The sequence below is a fragment of the Centruroides vittatus genome, unplaced genomic scaffold, assembly GCF_030686945.1.
Source record: "Centruroides vittatus isolate TY-2023 unplaced genomic scaffold, ASM3068694v2 contig_390, whole genome shotgun sequence".
Taxonomy (NCBI): domain Eukaryota; kingdom Metazoa; phylum Arthropoda; class Arachnida; order Scorpiones; family Buthidae; genus Centruroides; species Centruroides vittatus.
In genome coordinates, this window is record NW_027122206.1 from 576,764 (window position 1) to 599,121 (window position 22,358).

Consider the following 22,358-nt stretch of genomic DNA (forward strand, 5'->3'; position numbering starts at 1 on the left):
TTTTAATTAATTAGCCATAAATTTCATATATTTACATAAAGATTTAAATTAACATAGTAACAGAATTGTTACAACATAAAAATTTAATTTAATCTTATTTTTGTATACTTTTTAAGAAATTTTTGATAAAGCAATTGAACTAAAAGTTAACATTGTTATGCTCGGTAGCAAAATAAGTACAAGTTCATACAATTTGCACCCTCTGCACATTAACTTAAAAAGATCTGAAACACATCACAGATCATTGATATATATAAAAATTCTACAGAGCCCTACTAGAAAATTGTGCAGCTTTCTGGATCCAGATGTACAAAACAACCTGTACAAAACAACCTGTACAAAATTAAACATAAATATTACAAATATAAGTAAATAGACGATCTCAAGTCAGTATTTATTAATTGAATTTCAAATTCTTATTTAATGCCCCGAAGTATATCGATATTTATTCATTTTTTTTCAGAAGTCAGATGAAAAACTAAGCAGATTTTGTTGAAAAATATAATTCTTAAGATTGCAGGCTGAAGTATTGCTCTTTGTTTACCTAACATATATTTTATACGTAATAAGTTTTTAAATTTATAACTATTGCAGTCTAATGTACTTGTAAAACTTAAAATATGTTTTAGTTTTATATTAACTGAACAGAAAAATTAATACTACAGTCTTAATTTATAAAACATATTTTTAAATTATAGAAAGTGACTGTTAGGGTTACATATACTATTTTCTAACTGCTTAGTGCAGTTTTTGCACACAAAATAAACAGTTATGCTAAATATCTAACACCGTTTCTTATCTTAAATTCTACTTTTCAACCATAACCAGGAGTAAAAGATTAATCGAAATCTGCAGCAAAAAGATTAGATTTATAACATACAACTAAGATAACTGACTATTTAACTGACGAAGTATGGATAACACTAATTCTTGAAGTTTCTGAGGCTTACAAAACTCTTCTAACCAACTGAAAACACATCCCGATAATTCGGCAAAATTGGAGACCGAAATCGAAGAGTTAAACGACTGGAAGAGAGAATCGCAGACGGCCTGAAACTGAACAAAATACAGAAATTAAAAGTTAGCATCTTGAAATGAACTGAACAAACAGAAAAATATGCTATTTGTGGAATGTTATGTACTGTACGTAAAACATGAAAACTTTTAATGTACTAATAGTGTTCGTCATTAGAAATTCAGTTCTGTTACTATGGAACCATAGCAAAAAATTGTTCGTATGCTCTTTTGTTCCTGTTTGTTTGAAAGTTCTACAACATCAACAATTTATTACATTTTTAGTGCATTATACTCTCACAAAAAGCATTTCTTTTTTCTGTTTATTTATGTCTTTGAAGTTTCATCAAATATTTTATGAAATGAATTATTGTTTTAATTTTGATGTGATCAAACTTCAAATCTTTATTAATAAATTAAGAATCTTCAGGTAATAAAATTTATTCAAACTATAATGATACAATGATATCAATTACTAACATATTAGCTAATCAAAGAAATTCAAAACAACAAACAATTAGCTGAATTTCTTCTACAAAAGTGCATTCAAAGTCATGTTCAATTAATATGCTATAAGTACAACTATAAAATATCCACAGAAGCAATCTACTATATACAAAAATATACATGTGACAATACAGTTATTCTTTACTAAACACACAAATTGTTATAAACATAAAAATCCAACTTACAACTTTAAATTTCACTTCGTCACTGACTTGACTAGGATTCTGCCCGGGCTGACTCTGATGCATTTTTACCATCTGCTGGTAATTTCTATCGACATCAAAATAAACAAATTAAAACCAACATTTAATAAATCTTCTAATGACAAATCATTCGATTAAAAACAAATACAAATCTTACGCTTCCATGATCTGCAGCGCTACGACGTCTTTGCGTAGAGCATTTAATTCGTCATCTTGTTTTTTCTTCTGTTGTAATAAGAATTGGATATAATCTATAGCTAAAAATAAAAACAATCACTTATTAAGTCTATACTTTATATTCTAACACAATTAATTATCAATAAATTTGAGCTTAACTACAGACAACAATAAAAAGAATACAACTAAAACTTGACAAAAAGTTATTTCCTACTTAAACTTAATCAATCTTAACACAAATTCCTATACCTAAGTGCAAAACTGTTGATGTTGCAACTAAATCATGGGACATTACATCAAACGAAATTTGTATGCTCATCCTAGATTTAACTAACAACTGCAAAGTTGTTAATTTGATGCCATTGCAAATCACATAATTTGACAGAAAGTAGGCAGTCCCTTTGACAAATTCTTAGATCCAACATGTTAAATATTTCTTGCACTGAAAAAACATTTATGCCATTTGTATCGGCTACAAGCTTTAAATTTGAATGAAAGTTTTCTGACCGATTATCATAATTATTGAAATTATAATATATATTATATCACTTATTAATTCATTGTCAGTAAAAAAAGCTATAAGAAATGCATCATAATTGCCAATTTTGTAAACAAACTCTTCCAAGAAATAACTCATTGAGGTTGGATGAAGTATTTATTGATTCATTAGAACTACATTAAAAGCAATATCATGATCTGCAACACTGTGACACCACCTAAAGAAAACAGTGATGTGACTACTGAAATCTCATTTGAAGATTGGGTAAATGAAATCAACAAGTTGTTTACTGTAATAAATGAGTTCTTTTAGCCTTCCTTTATAAATTTATTATACAGTCTTATAAAAAAAATTACACATATACCATGTGATTGAGACTACCTCTATTTGATGTTTTGTAAAAAAATGTTTTGGGATAAATGGAAAATATTTCTGTAAAAAATTTAGTCTCTAAGGCACATTTGGAATTACAAGTAACATATATCTTTATAATATATATTTTATTTGTTGGCAAATTCCATCATCATTGATTATGATTTAGAATTTAGCTGCTGTTATGCCAAAAAGTTTCACAAAACTCAGTTTATATCACATAACTGATTTCCAAAACAGTTTGTGCCTTACAATAATATATTATATATCAAATTGTCATTTTTTAAAATTCATACTTTGTTTAGGTGTATTTCCATTTATAGAAGGTGTCTTTTAGATACATTTTAATGTAGTATCTTGTGTTAGACTGATGCAAAATCTACACAAGAAAGAAACTTTTGAAACATCAATCATCAAAGTATTAAAGTGATGTTTTAACTCAATATTAATAAAAAAATTATTTTAAATTATACACAAGTAGTGATGCTCCTTTGTTTGCCTTTATAACTTATGCCCTGTGCAAACTAGTTGATGTTGTTTTTGATGCAAAGTCACACAAGACCCTGTAGTCGTGCGATTGTTTTCCTTCGACAATCTCCTGGCATCTGAACTCGTGACAAGCTTCAAAGAACCAATGAACATATGTCCCTCTACAAATTATTACTCATAAGAGTTAGTTTACAAAATAAAGGAAATTGACGATCACAATTGTATTGCTTATAGCTTCATGCTAAAACCTCGTGTGTTTTTTATTGACAATGAATTAATTAGTAATATAAAATACCTACAGTCATATTTAAGCAATTTATTGAAATAATTATGATGTTCTTATATCTCTGATAATTAATTAAAAAACTGATTCAAAATCGCAAGTTGTAGATGAAGTAAGTGTTTCACCGCAGAGAAAATCAAACAGCTTGGATCTGTGAGTTGCCAACTTTCTGTCGAAGAATGTGACGTAGAATTATATCAAATCAAGATCACATGGTTGACGAATGAACCTACAATAATCATACGAATTTATTTCAACGTCGCATCTGATCGTGTGCTGTGATATCAACTATTTTGCACTTAGACTCAGATTCATTTTCATTCAATAAAAGTTACTAATTAATTTTATCACAAATATAGTCTAAATGACTATAAATTCAAAATTGTCTTCAAATTAAGTTATTACATTCATCTTTACTACACTCATTATCATAGATATTAATTACTATTTACTACTTACATCTTTGAAGTACTGTGGCTTTGCTAAGTTTGTAACTACTAATGCTGTCTTGTTGCTGACAGGTCGGGACCAGATTCTGAAGATCTTCGTATCCTTTCTAAATAAAATTTTCTAAATTTATTATTATTGAGATGGCACTGAAATATAATTATGTATGTAATCATCATACGTCATCATTTATTGCAGAAATTGTATTAATAATTTATATGATCATCAACTAACATGAAGATAGAAAACGATTTTGTGTCCACGTGCCAAAAAAAGGTCCGTAAATGTGAAAAGTGTTTATTCGTGCCAAAGTTTTCAGTTTGAAAGATCATTTTTACAGAAATAAAATAAAAAAGACATAAATTAAAATTAAATCGTGTAATTTTTACGATATTTATTGATAGGAAAGCTTTGCAGAACTGATTTTGGAATTTTACACACAAAAATAAGTTGGTGATACTGGGTTGTGTTTGTAACACTGACCTGAGTGCCATATATTGTTCACTTTTTTCACTTTATATTTAAAAACACATCATTTTCTTGCCCACTTTAAAGTTAAAAACTTATTTCTACAATATTAAAATGATTTCTACCTTCAATTGAATTACTTATCCAATATTTTCCAATTTAACCACACATTTCTGGCATACTATAACTTATTTTCTGTATAACATTCATATCACTCAAAAAAATAAAAGAATTTTTCAAAGCACAAATCAAATGACATTGTAAGTAATGTAAAACTAAACAATTCCAAAATCATTCCACACCAGAAATAAATTTAAACTCATCAGACCATTCATTGGTTCTCCTGACAAATTTGTAATTATAATTGTTTTATAATTTTACAATTAAAATTTATAATTACAATTACAAATTATATTAAAATATTAAATGCAGAGATTATAACATCCTCTATAACAGGATTATTATTTACACAAAGGAATTCCATTTCATCATTTGAGAGCACAATGACAGATGAACAGGTGTGAGAATGCTCAGTTTTTCAAAGTTTTTACTGATTTGAATTGCATTTGAATAATTAACTACATTTCTAACTGTAACTTAGAGCAGTGACAGTTAAAAATGTAGTTAATTATTCAGGTTATGCAGGAAAGTTTGTTGTAAGAAACAATTGAGGTTTGATTGTCAGTTATTTGTGAATAATATTAAATATAAACGTTTACAAATTTTTAAGATGAGAATTACAGAACAAAAATATATTGCGATATTGCATTATAGCAATGTAGTGGTAAGACATGAAAACACAACATAATCACCTTCGAAGTAAGATTCTTTGGAACACAAACACTTGCCCCATTGATCCAGCCAATGTTGGAAGTGCCATCTGAAAGTGTTCTTTGGAATATTTGGGAGTTTTGGCAGTTGCATTTAATTCGATGTCCTCCATGGTTGCAAAAACAAGACCCTTCAAGACCCATTTTCAGTGTAGAGGATGGCCAAAGTTGCTCAGAACAATATCCAGTGAGTATGGTGATCGATCGGGTGACGTCGAAAAATTTTTTGTTGGCAAGGAACTGTTGCACAACAAGCAACAAGCAACTTGGTTTGTTATCACAATACAAAAACAGTCCTCTCAGTCACATGTTGCACCATTTTCTCTGAACGGCATCTCACAACCTAAGCAAAACATGCACATAGAAGTAATTAGTAACACACTCTATTTAAGAAGTACAAACATATGGTGAACCACATCATACGTGTCATAGAGGACATCAAATCAAATGAGCAGGCAAACTCCCAAAAATTCCAAAAGATGTCTTCTGATGGTGTTTCCAACAATAGCAGGATCAATGGGGCAAGTGTGTGTGCATCAAAGGGTCCTATTTTAAAAGTGATTAAGTAATCATTTCCATATGTTCTATCATTAAAGTGCTATACCACAATTCTGGGAACTTTTCAAGTGCCCATGTATTTATATATTTGGTATTAATATGAAAATATTTAATTCTCAGATTTTCAAACTATATTTCAACCAAATGTATATTTACTTATTAAACTGAATACAATTTGATGATCTAACTTAAGATCGTACCCCTTAACTTGTTTAATGGTAAGCATAATACTTGAATTTCAATTGCAATTATTATAACTTGTGTAAGTGGAAAGTGGTCGTCAAAGTCCTTATATATTACATTCAGATATATTTTTTACGAAAAATCATTTTTAAAAACTTATAATTTTATTTTGGCATAATGTTCAAAATAATTTATAATTCCATTTTACCTTAATGGCATCTCGTCTCTTCTGTTCAGCCTGAGTGTGCGCTTCTCTTCGTCTTTCTTTGTAACTCAGAGTAGACTTGTGGTCACTGTCTTCGTCATCTAAAATAAGCCAACAAAGTAACGTTTAGTTTCTCCTTTCTTTATAAATTTAGCATTTCTATGTTTAAATGTGATTAAAATCACAACAAATAAAATGAAGTTTAAAATTGGAAGAACTGGTGAAGCTCGAAAGTATTTAAGAACTGTTAATAAGTGATTCTGTTCTCTAATAAAGCATATAATCTATAGCTTATTGGGAACTAGAAGTTAATATTGAACAACACAATTATATCAAATATACCTCAAATACATGCTAACATTTTTAGCACACCATCATCATCATTTCATAGGTAGTCTAGTATATATTGTCTGCACAGTGAAAGAGTAAATATGAGTCAGCCTGAGCTGGAAAGATCTATGTCAGATGAAAGGGATTGAAGGAGACATTTGGCTACCCCCTTGGGAGTTGACACGTGGATCTGATCACTCAACTGTTTTGTTTTTTACACTTTTAAAACATTTTTATCATAATTTTATTGTTTTATTTTTCTTTACAAATTTTATTACTTACTCTTAATTCTAACATTACTCATAGATTAACTACACGTTTCTTTTCATACCTTTCATCTAACATAGACCCTTTCAGCTGAGGCTGACTCTTATTTACTCTTCTCTGTGTGGACTATACTTGTATGAGCCCAGCATTGCTCGAGCTGTTGTGAGGGTAGAAATTGATGCGTTTGGACTGAAAGAGGATGATAAAAGCAATGAGCTTAGTATAAATCATACCCGTACCTAGCAGAATTAAATAAAAAACTTAAACCAACACCTTAATGTTCGCTGAGAGATTTTTTATGTAACAAACGTTTTCAATCTATTCGTTAGATCATCGTCAGGTTAAAAAGAATATTTCTTAAATGGAACACCAATTTCAAAATTCAAAAATTAAACCATAAATTAATAAAATAACTGATACATTATAAAAGATACAACAAGTGTAAAATAAAAACTTATTACTCGTACCCAAGTATTATTACTACCTATCCTAACTAGAAATAATTCAATTTAAAATATACTAAAGTTCAAGCGCCTCTTATAAGTTTTTAACGGCATATTTCCAAGCCGAAGGAAGACCCTCCGCGTCCCTTGCGTTAATGCATTTTTCTTTTAGCTTGCTTCTGTAAATTTCCATCTTTTCAGCTGTTCTTGCCAAAGTTGGGGAATGTACCTGTTTTACGATTTTCGCCTCTATCTAAGAGGGGTTATGAAAAGAAATAGCAAGGGTGATCTTAAAAAGGGCTTCGAATTTGTATGAAATACTTAGAAACGTTAAAGGGTTAGTTAAAAAAGAAGATAAGGCAGGTGTGTATAAGATTCCCTACGAGAACCAGCTGTTAGGTATTAATAAAGAGTACGTGGGGGTTACCACTAGAAACCTAGGAATAAGGATGAAGGAACATAAGTATGATATTAGAAAAGGGTCCAATACAACAGTACTAGCCCAGATGGGGCAAGCTGAAGGATCCTTGGTATGATGGAATGAGGGGAAAATCATGAAACAGGTACATTCCCCAACTTTGGCAAGAACAGCTGAAAAGATGGAAATTTACAGAAGCAAGCTAAAAAAAAATGCATTAACGCAAGGGACGTGGAGGGTCTTCCTTCGGCTTGGAAATATGCCATTAAAAACTTATAAGAGGCGCTTGAACTTTAGTATATTTTAAATTGAATTATTTCTAGTTAGGATAGGTAGTAATAATACTTGGGTACGAGTAATAAGTTTTTATTTTACACTTGTTGTATCTTTTATAATGTATCAGTTATTTATTAATGTTATTGGTTATTAATGTTTTGAATTTTGAAATTGGTGTTCCATTTAAGAAATATTCTTTTTAACCTGACGATGATCTAACGAATAGATCGAAAACGTTTGTTACATTAAAAATCTCTCAGCGAACATTAAGGTGTTGGTTTAAGTTTTTTAATGAGCTTAGTAACTAAAATGTACATTTATTGACCAAGTATTTACAATAATAAAATAGCAGAAAACAAAAAATTTTGGGCTGTAGGAATGACAGAAGGTGGGAAATGCCCACAGTATTTTTTCTAGGTTGTCAAAAGATATTCGTGTCAAATTTCGTAAAAATATGTTGAATGGTATAGAAGCCTTTACCTAACATACATATATATTTTGACTTTTATACAAATAGTTATAAATGCATATAATTAAACACTCAGATTTTAGAAAATTAAATAATAATTTGAAAATATAGCTGTATATTTATTTAAATATTTTCTACTTTTCAAAGCTCTTCAATTATTACTAGCAATTTTATGAGTTTTAACAAACTACTACCTATGAAAATTCTAATACTTTATAATAAATTATAGAAGTTTATTATGACTACATGTTAAATTTTAGATATAAAATGGTTATAAGATATTACAATTTGGCGACATACCTGTATTCTGGGCGGAGGAAGAAGTCAGCATGTCTATGGAACCGGTGGACGACGTACGAGAAAACGGAAACGTTCCCGCAATGGCGTTCGGACTGGGAATGCTGGTATTATCTCCTTCACCTAATTAAATTAATTATTTTTAGTAAACCGACCTTAAATCAATCGTTAGCATGAAGCATTTTATATTGCTTTTTGGATTAATGATAATAACTCATTATTAATATAGGCATATTCCGGTCTGCTAGTAAAGACCACCTTAACCTTAAAAGTATAATCAGATCAAAAATTAATCTGCATGACCTTGTTTGTAACGCTATTCAAAACACCCGAGTAGTAGTTTTCTAAATTTCTCTATTTACATATCCTATTGTCTCGATATCTTTAAGGTTGAAATCATTAATAAAGATAAACAAGTGTAAAAAATGCAATTTACAAACTAAAATAGTACACATATTAAGACTTACTTTATACACCTGCACAATGTCCAATTGTGCAACAGAGTCTAAGGTTCTTAAACATATTACAGCACTACATAAAGATTAAAACGTACTTTTATAAATTTACCAATCAGTTGTGATAAGTTTAAAACCACGAACGCACGTACTTTTCTATTGAAAGTTTATAATCAATAACCGAGACAACTCGAGGGTGCATTTTTTTAAATGTTACGGTATTAAAACTATTGAAATAACTACCATTAAAATTGGCATTTGAATGATCTTTTCTACAAATTCTCTAGAAATTAATGACAGTAGTCAGTCTTAAATTAAACCTGGAAGTAACCGTTATGCATCAGTCTATTGATGCGAAACAAGTTTAAAGTTTAAGAGTGAATTGGCATAAATTACATAGAATTTAATTGAAAATTTATTGAAATATTCAAATTCCATCCTTCAGAGTATACATTTGATATCTCAATATTCTTAGATATTAGATAGAATGAATTTATGACCAAGAAAGTAAACCTTTGACTAAAATTTGAGACATAATTTAATATTTTAAATATTCACATCACTGTTTAAAGCGAACCGAAATACATAAAATATCAAAAAGTTAGCGATCTAGTAGTACGATGCAGGACTGCCGAACGGAGTAGCCGACACCGAATCTCAACTTTTGCTCAATGCGTTCCATTTAAGTCCGAGATCCACCGGGTCACTTTTCCGAAGCGTACTCACTCAAAGGGAGAAATCCAAACACAGTAACTAAAATTTCTTGCAACCACATACAAAGGGCTCAAAAGAATTAGATTGAGACATCTTCTTTACAACGCATTGTGATAAATTTAAGTCTAAAAAAATACTCCTTAAAATAATAATAGAAAATATGATCCTCATATCGTTTTTTACACAGAAAACGGTTTTAAAAAATTGAGTGAATGAAGTGTTTTTGATGGCTTGGAACGTAGTCAAAAACAGGTAGAAATACTTTTTTTAGACCTTATAAGGAAGAGAAGTATAAAAAATTAATAAAAATACACAAAGTCTTGTAGATTTCATCAAAATATAACATCTTTTGAGAGGTCGTACTCATCATCTTTGGATTCAAAACACAAAACTAACAAAATTAAACTAAAAATAGCTTAAAATATTTTTAAAACAGAACAAATAATTCATTTGAAAATATTCAAACTCGGATACTTGTAAATAGAAGCATTCCGAAAGCATAATCAACATTATATTGTATTTACACTCAAAATAAATCATTATAATTACTTAAGTCATAAAATTTTTGAATGCATGGATGCTTTTCTTTCAGAATTTTTAAAATTCTAAAAGAAAAGCAACTGCGCATTCAATTAAAGTATAATAAAACTCATTACAGCTATCTAAGATACATTATTATTACCCTTGACTACTTACGGTTCGTACGGATCGTCACAGATTACGAAAAATATATTATTTTCGCCTAGTTTGAAGCTAAATATAGTTCAGAAAAGTAATATTTGAAGTCGGCCGATTTTGGCAAATGTTTTTTGACAAAAAACTAAATACTTTCTGAAAAAATTCTGGTAAGGTGACTTAAAAACTTGAAAGTCATGATGATTTCTGACAAATTTTCATTAATTAAAACTGAATTTATAAGAAAATTATGCTTTACCACATAGAAATTGTTAACTTCTTGAAAAGTTTAGTATAATTCATTAACATCATTGCTAAAAAATTTTAAATATTAATGCTTGCGTTAAATTCACGTGACATAAAAGTAATATTTGACCTAAATTATAATTAACGAACGAGAAACATCAATCCGTAAATACTTAACTTTTACGAAATACTTTCTACGAAGAATTTTTCCACATTTTCATATTTATATATTTGATTTTAGTGAAGCAAACTTATGAATTTCGTCATTACATTAATAAAATAAAATGCCGATTTGTTATACATCATCTAAGCACTGATTTGTTTGTTAATTAGCTCATCCAGTGGATAAATAACTAGAAGCAGAAGTTAAAATTTACATAGAATAACCAGCAAAATCTCCAGAATGTATGCATTTTACAGCAGAAACAAATAATTTGATCCCAAGAATTTATAAACGTCCTCATCCACGAAGAGACGTATCGTCCATTTTCTAGTAAAAAAAAGTCATCATAACTTCATTATATTTTCTTGCTTCAAGCAATAACCTCCTTTCTAAATAATAGTAATATATCTCCTGAAGTAATTACAAGATTGTGATTGTTCTTTATTATTTTTCTTTTGATATTTTGGATGACTTCTGTGACTGTTTCTTTTATTTTAACAACATCAAATGTTGATTTAGGCAAATTTAAATACAGGTATATTATTTTCACTTCTAATGTGCTGTATGAAAACATCGAAAACTGATTAGAAATTTGCTTTGTTCTACTAGCATGCTGCTACTCATTATGCTTTTATTATGCTCAGTAAATTAAGAATTATTTATTTCACTTTTCTATATATAAAAATAACACTTCTCCTTTTAATGTTTAGATAATGAGGCAAGCACAACAAATGTTTTTGAAACATTAACGAGGCCAACTTCGGACGTGAACGAGTGCTAGAGATTTGTTAATTAGAAAAGACAGGATAAAGTAAACAAGCGAAGGAAGATAGGCTATGATATTGGCAGATAGAACAAAAGACTAAGATTTATTCTTGCCTGAAGAGACTGTACTCCTGTTGGTGTTCAAATAGTGATGCATAGCTCTATACTGCCAGAAGGCTGGCCATTTAAAGTGGTCACAGCCCCAATATAAAATATTCAAACACTTGCAGCAAGTAAAGGAAACTTTGAGACTGAAGGAATTGATGGTGAGAGTTGTGTATCTTACAGACCTATAAGCACAGTGGACATGCTAAGCAGGGCTTCTGAATATAGAAAACTTTGGACTATAATTAGGTTAATTACATTATTTAAATAATTATTTAAGTATCAACTATACATATTTAAAGACAGTTGCACAAAAGTAATTATTAATCTTATACCAAAACAAATACAGCAATAATTATTAAATTGTATAATTACATTTTGAAGTTCACTACACCAAAGATCAAAGGTCAGAAACTATGTTTTCACACAGAAAATGAAGAATGCAAGCTTTACCACGGGATATAAAATAACAGGATGCTTACTTAAAATTACTTGCCAATTACGTAATTATATATTCAATTTTTAATATGTCTGGCTTAATAAATTAAATTATTTCGGCCGTCGAGGAGTTTATTGGCCAAAAAGGTCGACATCTGCATCCTATTGTCAGAATAACTTATATAATGATATATAAATAGCTTGTATTGATAACATTAATCGTGTTCGTACAAAAACTTGTACGAAACCCGAAAAACCATTTATCATATTAACGACCATTGTTATAATTTAAATCATATATTAAATCACTAATGTTATATATTTCATGCTTTCCTCTTTTTAAACTAAAATGAAATAAATCATTATAACTCAGAAAATTTGTTATATTCATGTTTATTCTTCAAAACTTATGAATAAAATTTGCAAATAATATAAAAATTTTAATTACTTATTACAAAAAGCTGTTACGCAACTGTTTATTAAGGTCGTATAATTATACAAATGACCCAGTTAAATAAAATGTATGAAAATTAACATGTCATGAACCTAACTGGAAGTAATTTTATTCAAATTCTTTATACATTTATGCTTGCATTTTATTAAACATTGGAGGAAAGCATGAAATAATTTAACTTTTCAGCATAACTGAGTTGAAATTACAACCCATTTTAATTTAATTTAATCAAAGAATTGTCAAATTTTAACTGTAAACATAATCAAAACCCACGAGTTAAGTTACTGCACTACAGAATGGGGAATTCATATGGGAAATTCACGTGGCTCAAATTAGAATAAGAAATCAGATAAGAAACAGAAAATGAGATAACAATCAAAGAGAAAGATGTTTCGTCATACAAAATACTGAATAAATATAGTATTTTCTTAGATTATTTGAAAAAAAGACAAGCCAAAAAGAAACCAGGGGAAATAGTGCAAGAAACAATGTAGAAAATTGGAGGAAGCTCAAAAAGAATAGAGGAATGACAAGCAGATTGATACAGCTGACCTAGCATAGCTGGAGTAGCAAGAGAACGAAATGATGATAACATTAAAGTAAGAGTTTATCAAATCCATTCTCCTTCAGACTCTTGATTTGGCATAATGCTCTTATTGCCAACTTCTTTTCATCTGGACTTGAGTTCAGTCAGAGCAAGTTGGCAATTCATCATCCTTATCAAGAGTAAGGTTCAAGCGTCTAGGCCGTTTGTTACTTAACTACAGTCACCCAATAAGAACCAGTGCATAAAATGAAGACAAACCATAACAAATGATGATATGTATTTAATTTTTCTATTTTTAATTATAAATGAAATGATAAACATAATAATTTTGTCAGAATTTAGGATAATTAAAAACAAATCAACTATATGCTGAAAGAATCTGGCTAATCACTCTACTTGACATGCCTATGACATGCAGATTCTTCTTCTTTACATCTTTTGTTTGTTTACGATAAACTCAAACGTTCATAATAAAAATGATTTAAAATTCAATCTTCTTTGACTCTTCCTTATTATTTGATTCCAAAATAACTCCTTGATTAAAGAGTTTCTATACTGAATAATACAGAAATCCTATTAATGTAGGATTTACTAAGGAAGCTAAACTTAAAATAAAGTAGATAAACATAAAATGTAGTTTATAAACACATTATTTTACACTGCAGTAAGAAATACACCTTAAAAAGTGGATAAGTAGGAGAATTGAATACTCAAATATTGAAAAGTATTGATAAGAAATAAACTTGAATACTCCAATATCATGCTATATATACAGTCAGGGTGCAACTATGCAGACGCGAATGAGCGAATTTTCCGAGCAAGCAAGAATATGAGGTGATGACGTTTCACGCTCTCTGTTTCTTGCTTTCGTTTATTATGACCACACAGACGACAGCGAGAAACAGAGAGCGTAAAATGTTATCACCTCTTCTCGCCACATATTCTCGCTCACTCGCATCTGCATAACCGCACCCCCACAGTGGTATCCAGAAGGGTGCTAACTCAAAAAACTAAAAATATTTGAATAATTATAAGAATGTTTTATCAATACCTTTTATTCATCCAAGATACATTCAAGTTAAATAATAAATATTAAATAAATTACTAATATATTCATGATATTCGAGATTCCGTTAATATTCGAATTTGAGATAAGCGGTATTTGCCCGTGCATAGTTTAAACAATAAATTATACATTTAAAATTACACACCCTATTCAGTTTCGCTACAAGTGAAAGCTTACAAGTTATAGAAAAATATAAAACAATTACAAATAATAAAAACACCTTTAAAAAAAAAAAAATTAAAATCAACAGTCAAATTTACTAAAAACAGTGAAAATAAACCATCTACTCATAATCATAACTGTCAATAGAGTGAAGAAGTTTACATACAAATCAACAAAGAATGCACTTTACATACCTAAACAAGTCAGTGTCTTAATGTATAATAAAAAGACCTCTTAAAATCCTTTTTGTTACAACATATTTCTTAAAAATAATCATAAGCATACCAGATAAGAAAATAAAGTTATCCATGGAAGAAACTTTTGAACTCACAGACTGCTAAAAAGTATGCATGAAAATGCAGTAAACAATCTCTGATAGCGACAAGTCGAAATACCTCCACAGTAAAAACTTGTTTTTCAGAGAATATAAAAAATGACTTAACTGTGATTTGAATAAATAATTATTTTGTTATGAATATTTTGTCCTTGATTTTTCTTCATTATATGTTTCCGTGTTCATATGTGTGTATGCATGTGTGTTCTGTGCGTTTGTTTCAGATTAAAAATGCAGTTTTAAAATTATAAGTGTAAAAATTTATACTAATGAACGTAAATTTATCAAGGTGAGTGTATATTCTTCCCGAGAACACTGTTAATTTCTATCCAACTAAACTGCTCGACCACTTTGTTAATCGTTTACCCCGCGTACAAAATTATAACTCTAGCATTCAGTGTTATATTAATATTTTGTTTTGTTAATAATTAATTTTTAAATTAAGAAGAATCAAAAATTCTAAATGTATTTATCTGTTGTTATTTAATTTCTCCATTGCAATTTAAAAAAATTTTTTTATTAGTTTTTTAACCATATTTATCGATACACAAATTACTCACACTTTGTTACACGCAGTTTTCTTTTATCCCGTCGAAGATGAATTAATCAATTTTACTCCACTGTATATTATACTGACCTAATACACTTCTGGAAGGTCGTTACTTCCATTTTTATGCTATTCACGATTGCTACTTGGTTTGCATACGAAGAAAATTAGTTGCTGACAATATCTGACTTGTAGAATTTGCAAACAGCACCAAACAAACAGCAAGTATATGCAATTTACATCAGTCTGCCTACATCACACTCAACACAAGAATCTTATTGTAATGAACTATGAAGTATTTAAAAATTTTTAGAAGCATACTTAACCCTCAAATTCCACAATTTCAGTTTAAATTTGAAAATATCCTTCAGCATTTTATTAAAATTAATATTTAGACTTTGTAAACACTTAGCGTAAGCCAGTACTTTCAATTTAGACATCCAGAGATGAGATTCTCCATGTTTTGCTACATTTCAAATAGGCACGGTATACACGAGACATAGATCCAAATCAGAAAATTTATGAATATTTAAATAGAATAGTCCAAGTGGTGGTCTAAAAACCATATTGAGCAGTGAAGTAAATCATCATTGATTAGGGCAGGTGTACTTTTTTTCATTTACTAACCACACAAACTACAAATGCCTTGGTTATGCAATTACACTACCAAGATAGAGTATGTTCTACATATACTTAGATAATGCAACAAAGTGGGGCAATAAGAGTTTGGTTCACTTTAGTCTGCTGGAAGTAGCAATGTACTGTATTATAGGATATTAACAAAATGTGATGTAAAACATAATTATCCAAACAAATAGCTGGATTCTTATCAAGCTATCCAGTAGACTATTAAGCTGAAAACTTCTGTTCAATTTAATTTAATTTAGAGTATTTTGGAAGAAAAAATTGTCCTGGTGTAGAACTCAAACCTACAACTACCATTTACATGCAGGTTCATTGCCTGTTACGCTAACCAAACTCCATCCAATCTTTGCTTCCTGATCAATGAATTAATTTAGTTCTAACTGTACCAATCACTTGCTGCACCAATCTCTGTAATTTCTGGTAAATCAAAATTTCGAAATGTTTTATTTTCTATATACCTATAAAAAATTTCTTCTCTGTCCTGTAACTTATGCTAGAAAGCATAATTTGGCTTATAAACCGCAAAAGTTCAGAAACCTTATTTTAGACAATATCTAACAAGTTGGAATATCAAGAGATAAGCATTAGCATTTCATAATTTTGTCTAAAACTAACCAATAATCTGACAGATAACTATAAAAGAAAGTCCTGTATGTTATCCATCACACACTATCACAGCATATATTTTACAATACAGTACTACATTTTTCACTCCAATAAAAGAAGTTTGCCTCACTTTATTTTATATTTTACATACAGTAGAAAGAACATAAATGACGATGAAAAGTTTAATAACACATTTTAAAACAACTTATCTTAATATAAGATTAAGTAAAAAAATTAACCTTAAATATAACTCTTCCAAACCTAACCTTGACCTTGAACTGCTAGACTCCGTTCACTAGTTTTCACTCGAACTACCATTTATTACATAAAAACCATAGCAGGAGTCTCACTTAGTAGGAATTTGTAGCCATTTTTGAGTCTTCCTAATTTTAATATTTCATTATAATTTATGTAAGTTGAAGATAAACAGTACTACTTTTGACTTCTAAATTTAAACGTAATTTGTTTACTTAATCTCAAGAGAAAGATAAATTTAAGTTAAAAGCTTAACAATGTTACAATCTAAAGGTAATTTCAAGTAGATATTTATAAATTAATTCAAGATTTCGTTCTAATATAAACAAAGCTTTTAAATATAAAGACAACTTTCAAAGTAAACTACTACTGAGTACAGTGAAAAGTGCAACGTAACAGCTAGATAGTAAAGATGGTTGAATACTCGAATAGTAGAAAGTATTTGATATTTGAGATCATTAATATTATGTTCATAAAAAATAATTTGAATACTATGAATATATCCAATATCACACAAGATGTACGGTTGCAGTGGGATCTGGTAGGGGCTAACTCAGAAAATTAGAAGTATTCAAGTAATTACTTATAAGTACTGTATTGTATGATGATCATATTGAGAATAATACAAGAAATCATATTTGCTGTCATAAATGTTTTAAAAACGTTTTTAAGTTCAGTATCCCCTTGTGTTTGCCATAGCATACACACAGTGCTTGTTCTAGTTTAAATTAATAAGCGGCAAACTCATGTAATGCACAAGTCCTTGCCTTAGCTCAATCGAAAAAAAAGTATTTCCAGAAATTCCAATGCATACACTAGGAACCAAAAAACCATCTGCAGCCACAGTCAGTAGTGTGTTAGAATGGCCACTTATATCAAATTACTTCTTAAAAACCACAAGTTATATTCCTACGTATGCATCTCCCCTTCGTAGTAACTCTGATAACATTGTGCAGGAAGTAGAACATGCAGTGAAAGGGAAGTTTGTCTTCAGTTTGCATGAGCTTCAAATCATGCAAACTGAAGACAAAATCAAAGATAAGAGCCAAAGATTCTATCTTTATATCCCACAAACTGAATAGAATTAAGTCTCATATAATGTTAAAATATTCTTTAAAAAAGCAAAAATGTACAGAGATGGGTCTAGCAATCTCCGTATTACAGTAGAGCATTGATTATCCGACTTAATTGAAGACTGGGGTTGGTCGGATAACTGAAAAGTCGGATAACCGAAAGGTATGAAAAAATACATTATTAGTATAGTGTATTAGGCCTGGTTTAAATACTAGCCTCCCTTTCATGGTCGAGCCAGTGCTGCCAGCCAAAACATGCAAAAATTTAACAAAAATAATATTAAAGTAGCCAAGACATAACCAAATATTGTAGCACCACATCACTAGCAGACATTTGAATTTGCCGACTAGAACCCGGACGGTTAACCAATAAGTCGGTTAATCGGGAGTTGGATAATCGATGCTATTTAGCTATTTACAAATCTTACCTTTCAAACAATATGTATAACAATTTGTCAAGTCATCAATAATTGTCTGTAAAGAAATTATTTAATGAATATTTAACTGAGCAGCACTTCTCAACTACCAGTTGTAACTTCTTTTCTTTTCAAAAGCAAACAGCTTTGTAGAGATCAGGGTAGAGCACTTATATGACCTGGGAAGTACAATGCTTTTCAGAGCCAAGTTTCGGCTAACCTCTTAATGCCGTAAGCAATGGACGTAAGTCAGTCTACCTCCTTGTATTCAGTTTCTTGGATGTAACCGAATACAAGCAGATATTAATTTACTACTAATATACTAATGTAGTCTTAAAAATAATACCAAATACCAGCATAAATAATTTCTTTAAAATATTTGCTTTTTTCCAAAATTGAAAGCTAAAATTATTCTTTATTCTTTCATAAAAATTATATACTTCTTTCACTTTATAGTGGTTCAAACTAACATTTACAAAACTTTAAAAGAGTTATAAGATAAGGCAGACAACAAAATAATCACATTAACCTTTATACGAAGAGATAAATATCTCGGTATTAATATAAAAAATATGCACAATGTTTAAAGAAGACGGTCGGATATTTTAAATGATTTTTATATACATTTTAGAAATAAAACAATTACTATTAATTTACTCTAATTATATAAAATTATTATACTTTACTCTATATTCATAGGTCTATGTAGAGACATTCATTTTTCCCATAAAGAAATTGTTTTTATATTATAAATTAAAAATAGCTACATATTATTTTGATGGATGTATCAGTGATCTGTGGTGTACCTTAGAACAGTTGTTAGTCTTATTTAATCTTGACATATTAAATATAGGATTTGATTAAACAATATAGGCAAGTATATCAGACAAAACAGAATTCTTGTATTGTTAGAACAAAGGTTTACAATATTTAAGTATTTACTAAGTAAATAAACACTAAATTAATAACAATTATAATTTGTTATTTATTGACTATTTCTAGATAAAATAGTGAATCGGGTGTAGAGGTGATGCAATTCTTCTCGTCGGAATTGGTATCGATAGCATTTTCAAGTGTACGTTATATAAGACATAATTGAAAGTGCGTGTTAATTGCCAATAACAGCAGATTTAAGAATAAATGACAAAAATATCCACTTTAATTGTGATTTTTCAATAAATATTACAGTACAGAGTAGTAATGTCTCTGTTCTTATTTAATAAGGACATTCCTTCCATACTTATTTAGGAATAAAATGTCCTTCCTAACAGGAAAATGAATAGGAAAAATTAGAAGCAAGTATCGTGGCTAATATGACAGCCCCTGCTTCTAATTTTACCTAGTATACAGGTAAATTAATTTGTGTTTCTCAACAATATGGTAGAGAAGCTTATAACAGCTTTTCTAGGATATATTGCAAGACCTTTCTTGTAAACTTTATCTGAGGAACATTAAACTGGAAGTTGTCTTCAGTAATAACCCCCCACACATCATTCTTCAAGAAACATTCAAATGTGGTAAATCTAGCACAGAATTAAAGACATATTTAGACATGTGGTAAGCTGTAACATTATTTTTCTTTCAAAACAATTCTTCTGCTCCATTAATATAAAATACAAATTTAGTTCCGAAGATGAGATGAAACTAGATATAAATTAGGCAAGCTTTAAGCTGTAGTTTGTTTAGGTTTTTGTAAATATGATCCAAGTACTACATTACCATCTAACTCTGAGAGACTTTAACATACCATAACAGGAAATTAATCGTCAGAAACGATTCGTTTACAAATAAACATCAAAAGCCGAGTAATAAATTTCCTTAAATATTTAGTCTGGGGGCAAAGAATCTACTTTTTAGATTCATCGACCAAGATTAAAATGCAAAACAAACATACTTATCAACTGAGTAATGTAACAGCATAAAAAGCCCGACGGCAAATACCCATACAGCCGAAGCAGCAATCTACCAAACCGGGAGACCCAGAATCGAGTCCAGGCGGATCGAAAAACTTCGGGAATCGAAAATAAACAGAGCAACACTAAAAATCCAGCGAGACAAACCCTTTTCCAGACAGACAAATGTTTCAAACCATCTTAAATGATTGTCAACAAGTTAGAGACATCTTAAATGACAATAATCAAAATAGAATCTGACAATAACCATTTAAAACTATCAAAAGCATTTGTTCGTCTAGTAAAGCGTACTTGTTGTTGGTATTTACGTTCAAGAAACATCCAGTTATACAAGAGGTTTATTTATATAAATTCCAGGAATTTTTTGCCGATCGGTCGACGGAGAAACATCTCTCCATACAGACGACCCGGTCGAGGGCACGGCCAAACCCAGGCAAGTAATAACCAGACCAGTAACAAGCACACCCGGAAGAGGTTGTCTCGCTGCGCCCGGCCAAACCCATAACCAGTAAGAAAAGCCCTCTTAGTGCCCACAGAGCAGCGACACTTAAGCATTAGTAGATAGGCCTTTTGTGCTTTGTTTTTACAAAGCACAAAAGGCCTATCTATTCACAAAATAATTTCAAACATTAATTAAGCTTACGAAATAATATTTAACCAACCTGATCTTCTCCCTAAGGTATAATTATAATGGAACATATATCTTCATCAGTTAATATTGTGGACATCAGAAACGACTGAAAAGCATGTAAAATCCATTAAATTGCGTTACATTAAGTTATTAAGCGGTTAAGAGGGGAGAATGTGATGATGTAACAACACGTATCAACCAATACGTAACATAGCATGGGAGCAGATAAGGTAACATCCACTACTGCGATACATCTTTCAGATAACATTGTTTATCGTAATATGTCTTCGCCAGATTAATCTTATCGTCTGTTTCCCATCCATTCCGAAATACAAAAAGAAACAAATTAAGCCTAACGGTGCAGGGTGTTCGTAAACCGTAACTCACCTTGTTCGTTGGATTTCGACTCAGAAAAACTCACTTCAGCCATTTAAGGCTCGTTTCTTAATCGATTGTTGAATAATTTATCTCCAGATTTACGTAAAAAGGCACCGATTACTTAAATTATACCAGGATCAATCGAGTATACAATTTTACAGGAAGTTACCATGGTTACTAAAATAACTTCCGCCATTTTGGTTTACGCCACCAGCGTTCGTTTTAGAGCAGAACTCTGAAAATAATAATAATAATATTAAAAGTTATTTTAGTTTAATTAATAAATGTAAATATTTTTTAAAACGTAATTTTTATATTTGTGATTATTTATAATATAATTCTTGATTAGCAAATGGCAATATAAAGCGAAATGACGAGCTTTTGTATTTGCACAGCGTGTTCGGTGCAGGACGGAGCGTTCGGTTAATATAATCGAATGTTCCGTGGTGTTTGAACAATGTACCGATTACTCTAAATCTTAAAAAATAATTTTAAAAATTTAATTAATTAATAGTTAATCGGGAAATTAATAAAATTAATTACTTTAGATAACAAATAATTTAACAATACATAAGATAAAGGAAATATATAATAATTGTAAAATTAACGAACAGTCGAATATTATTGGCGGGGTGGCCGAGCAATCAAGGTGGCAGCCAACCACTCTGGGGGACCCGGGATCGAATGTAGACAGGTCTAAAAATCTCCAGGAATTTTTCGGCGGTGGTTCATTCGGACATGTTGTTCCCTGTCCCTCACCACCAGTCCTTCCCATTGTGGACCTGGTTGAACTCGTAATGGGCTGGCTAAAAGAGGCCCTCTTAGTGTCCACATACATACAAGATAAACTTCGGCCGTACACGAGATGTTTAGACGGCGGAAAAGAGGGTAAAAGAAAGGTTAGGGGAAGAAGGAGGGATAGCAAAGAAAGGTAGAATTCCTCTGAACGGCATACGTATTGCTACAGTACCCTCTATGTTTGATGTTGGCGTGCAGATTTTAGGCTGCAAGGCCGTAGTCCCCCGAAGAGTCTAA

At 30.2% G+C, this 22,358-nt stretch overlaps 1 protein-coding gene across 6 annotated transcripts; it reads right to left on the reverse strand.

Moving 5' to 3' along the window:
• Positions 1-783: 783 nt before the first annotated feature.
• On the reverse strand, positions 784-21,516 carry LOC136975865 (max-like protein X). Of its 6 annotated transcripts, none has more exons than XM_067271007.1 (7): positions 21,333-21,516; positions 8,739-8,858; positions 6,239-6,336; positions 4,004-4,100; positions 1,882-1,981; positions 1,707-1,791; positions 784-1,056 (listed from the first exon to the last, which is right to left on the reverse strand). In XM_067271007.1, exons 1-7 carry the CDS (start codon positions 21,373-21,375, stop codon positions 883-885), a joined length of 717 nt encoding a protein of 238 aa, XP_067127108.1. In that variant the 5' UTR covers positions 21,376-21,516; the 3' UTR covers positions 784-882. The 6 variants fall into 6 exon arrangements, with proteins under 6 accessions (XP_067127108.1, XP_067127109.1, XP_067127107.1 ...); XM_067271008.1 differs by lacking the exon at positions 21,333-21,516 and adding an exon at positions 20,977-21,284; XM_067271006.1 differs by lacking the exon at positions 21,333-21,516 and adding an exon at positions 16,930-17,004.
• Positions 21,517-22,358: the final 842 nt, after the last annotated feature.

Coding starts and splice junctions, on each gene's coding strand:
- LOC136975865 (XM_067271006.1), bottom strand. CDS start 16,975: ATGGTAGTTCGAGTGAAAACTAGTGAACGGAGTCTAGCAGTTCAAG. Junction 1,792..1,881: donor GCGCTGCAGATCATGGAAGC/GTAAGATTTGTA, acceptor TGATGTCGATAG/AAATTACCAGCAGATGGTAA. Junction 1,057..1,706: donor ACGAAGTGAAATTTAAAGTT/GTAAGTTGGATT, acceptor TATTTTGTTCAG/TTTCAGGCCGTCTGCGATTC.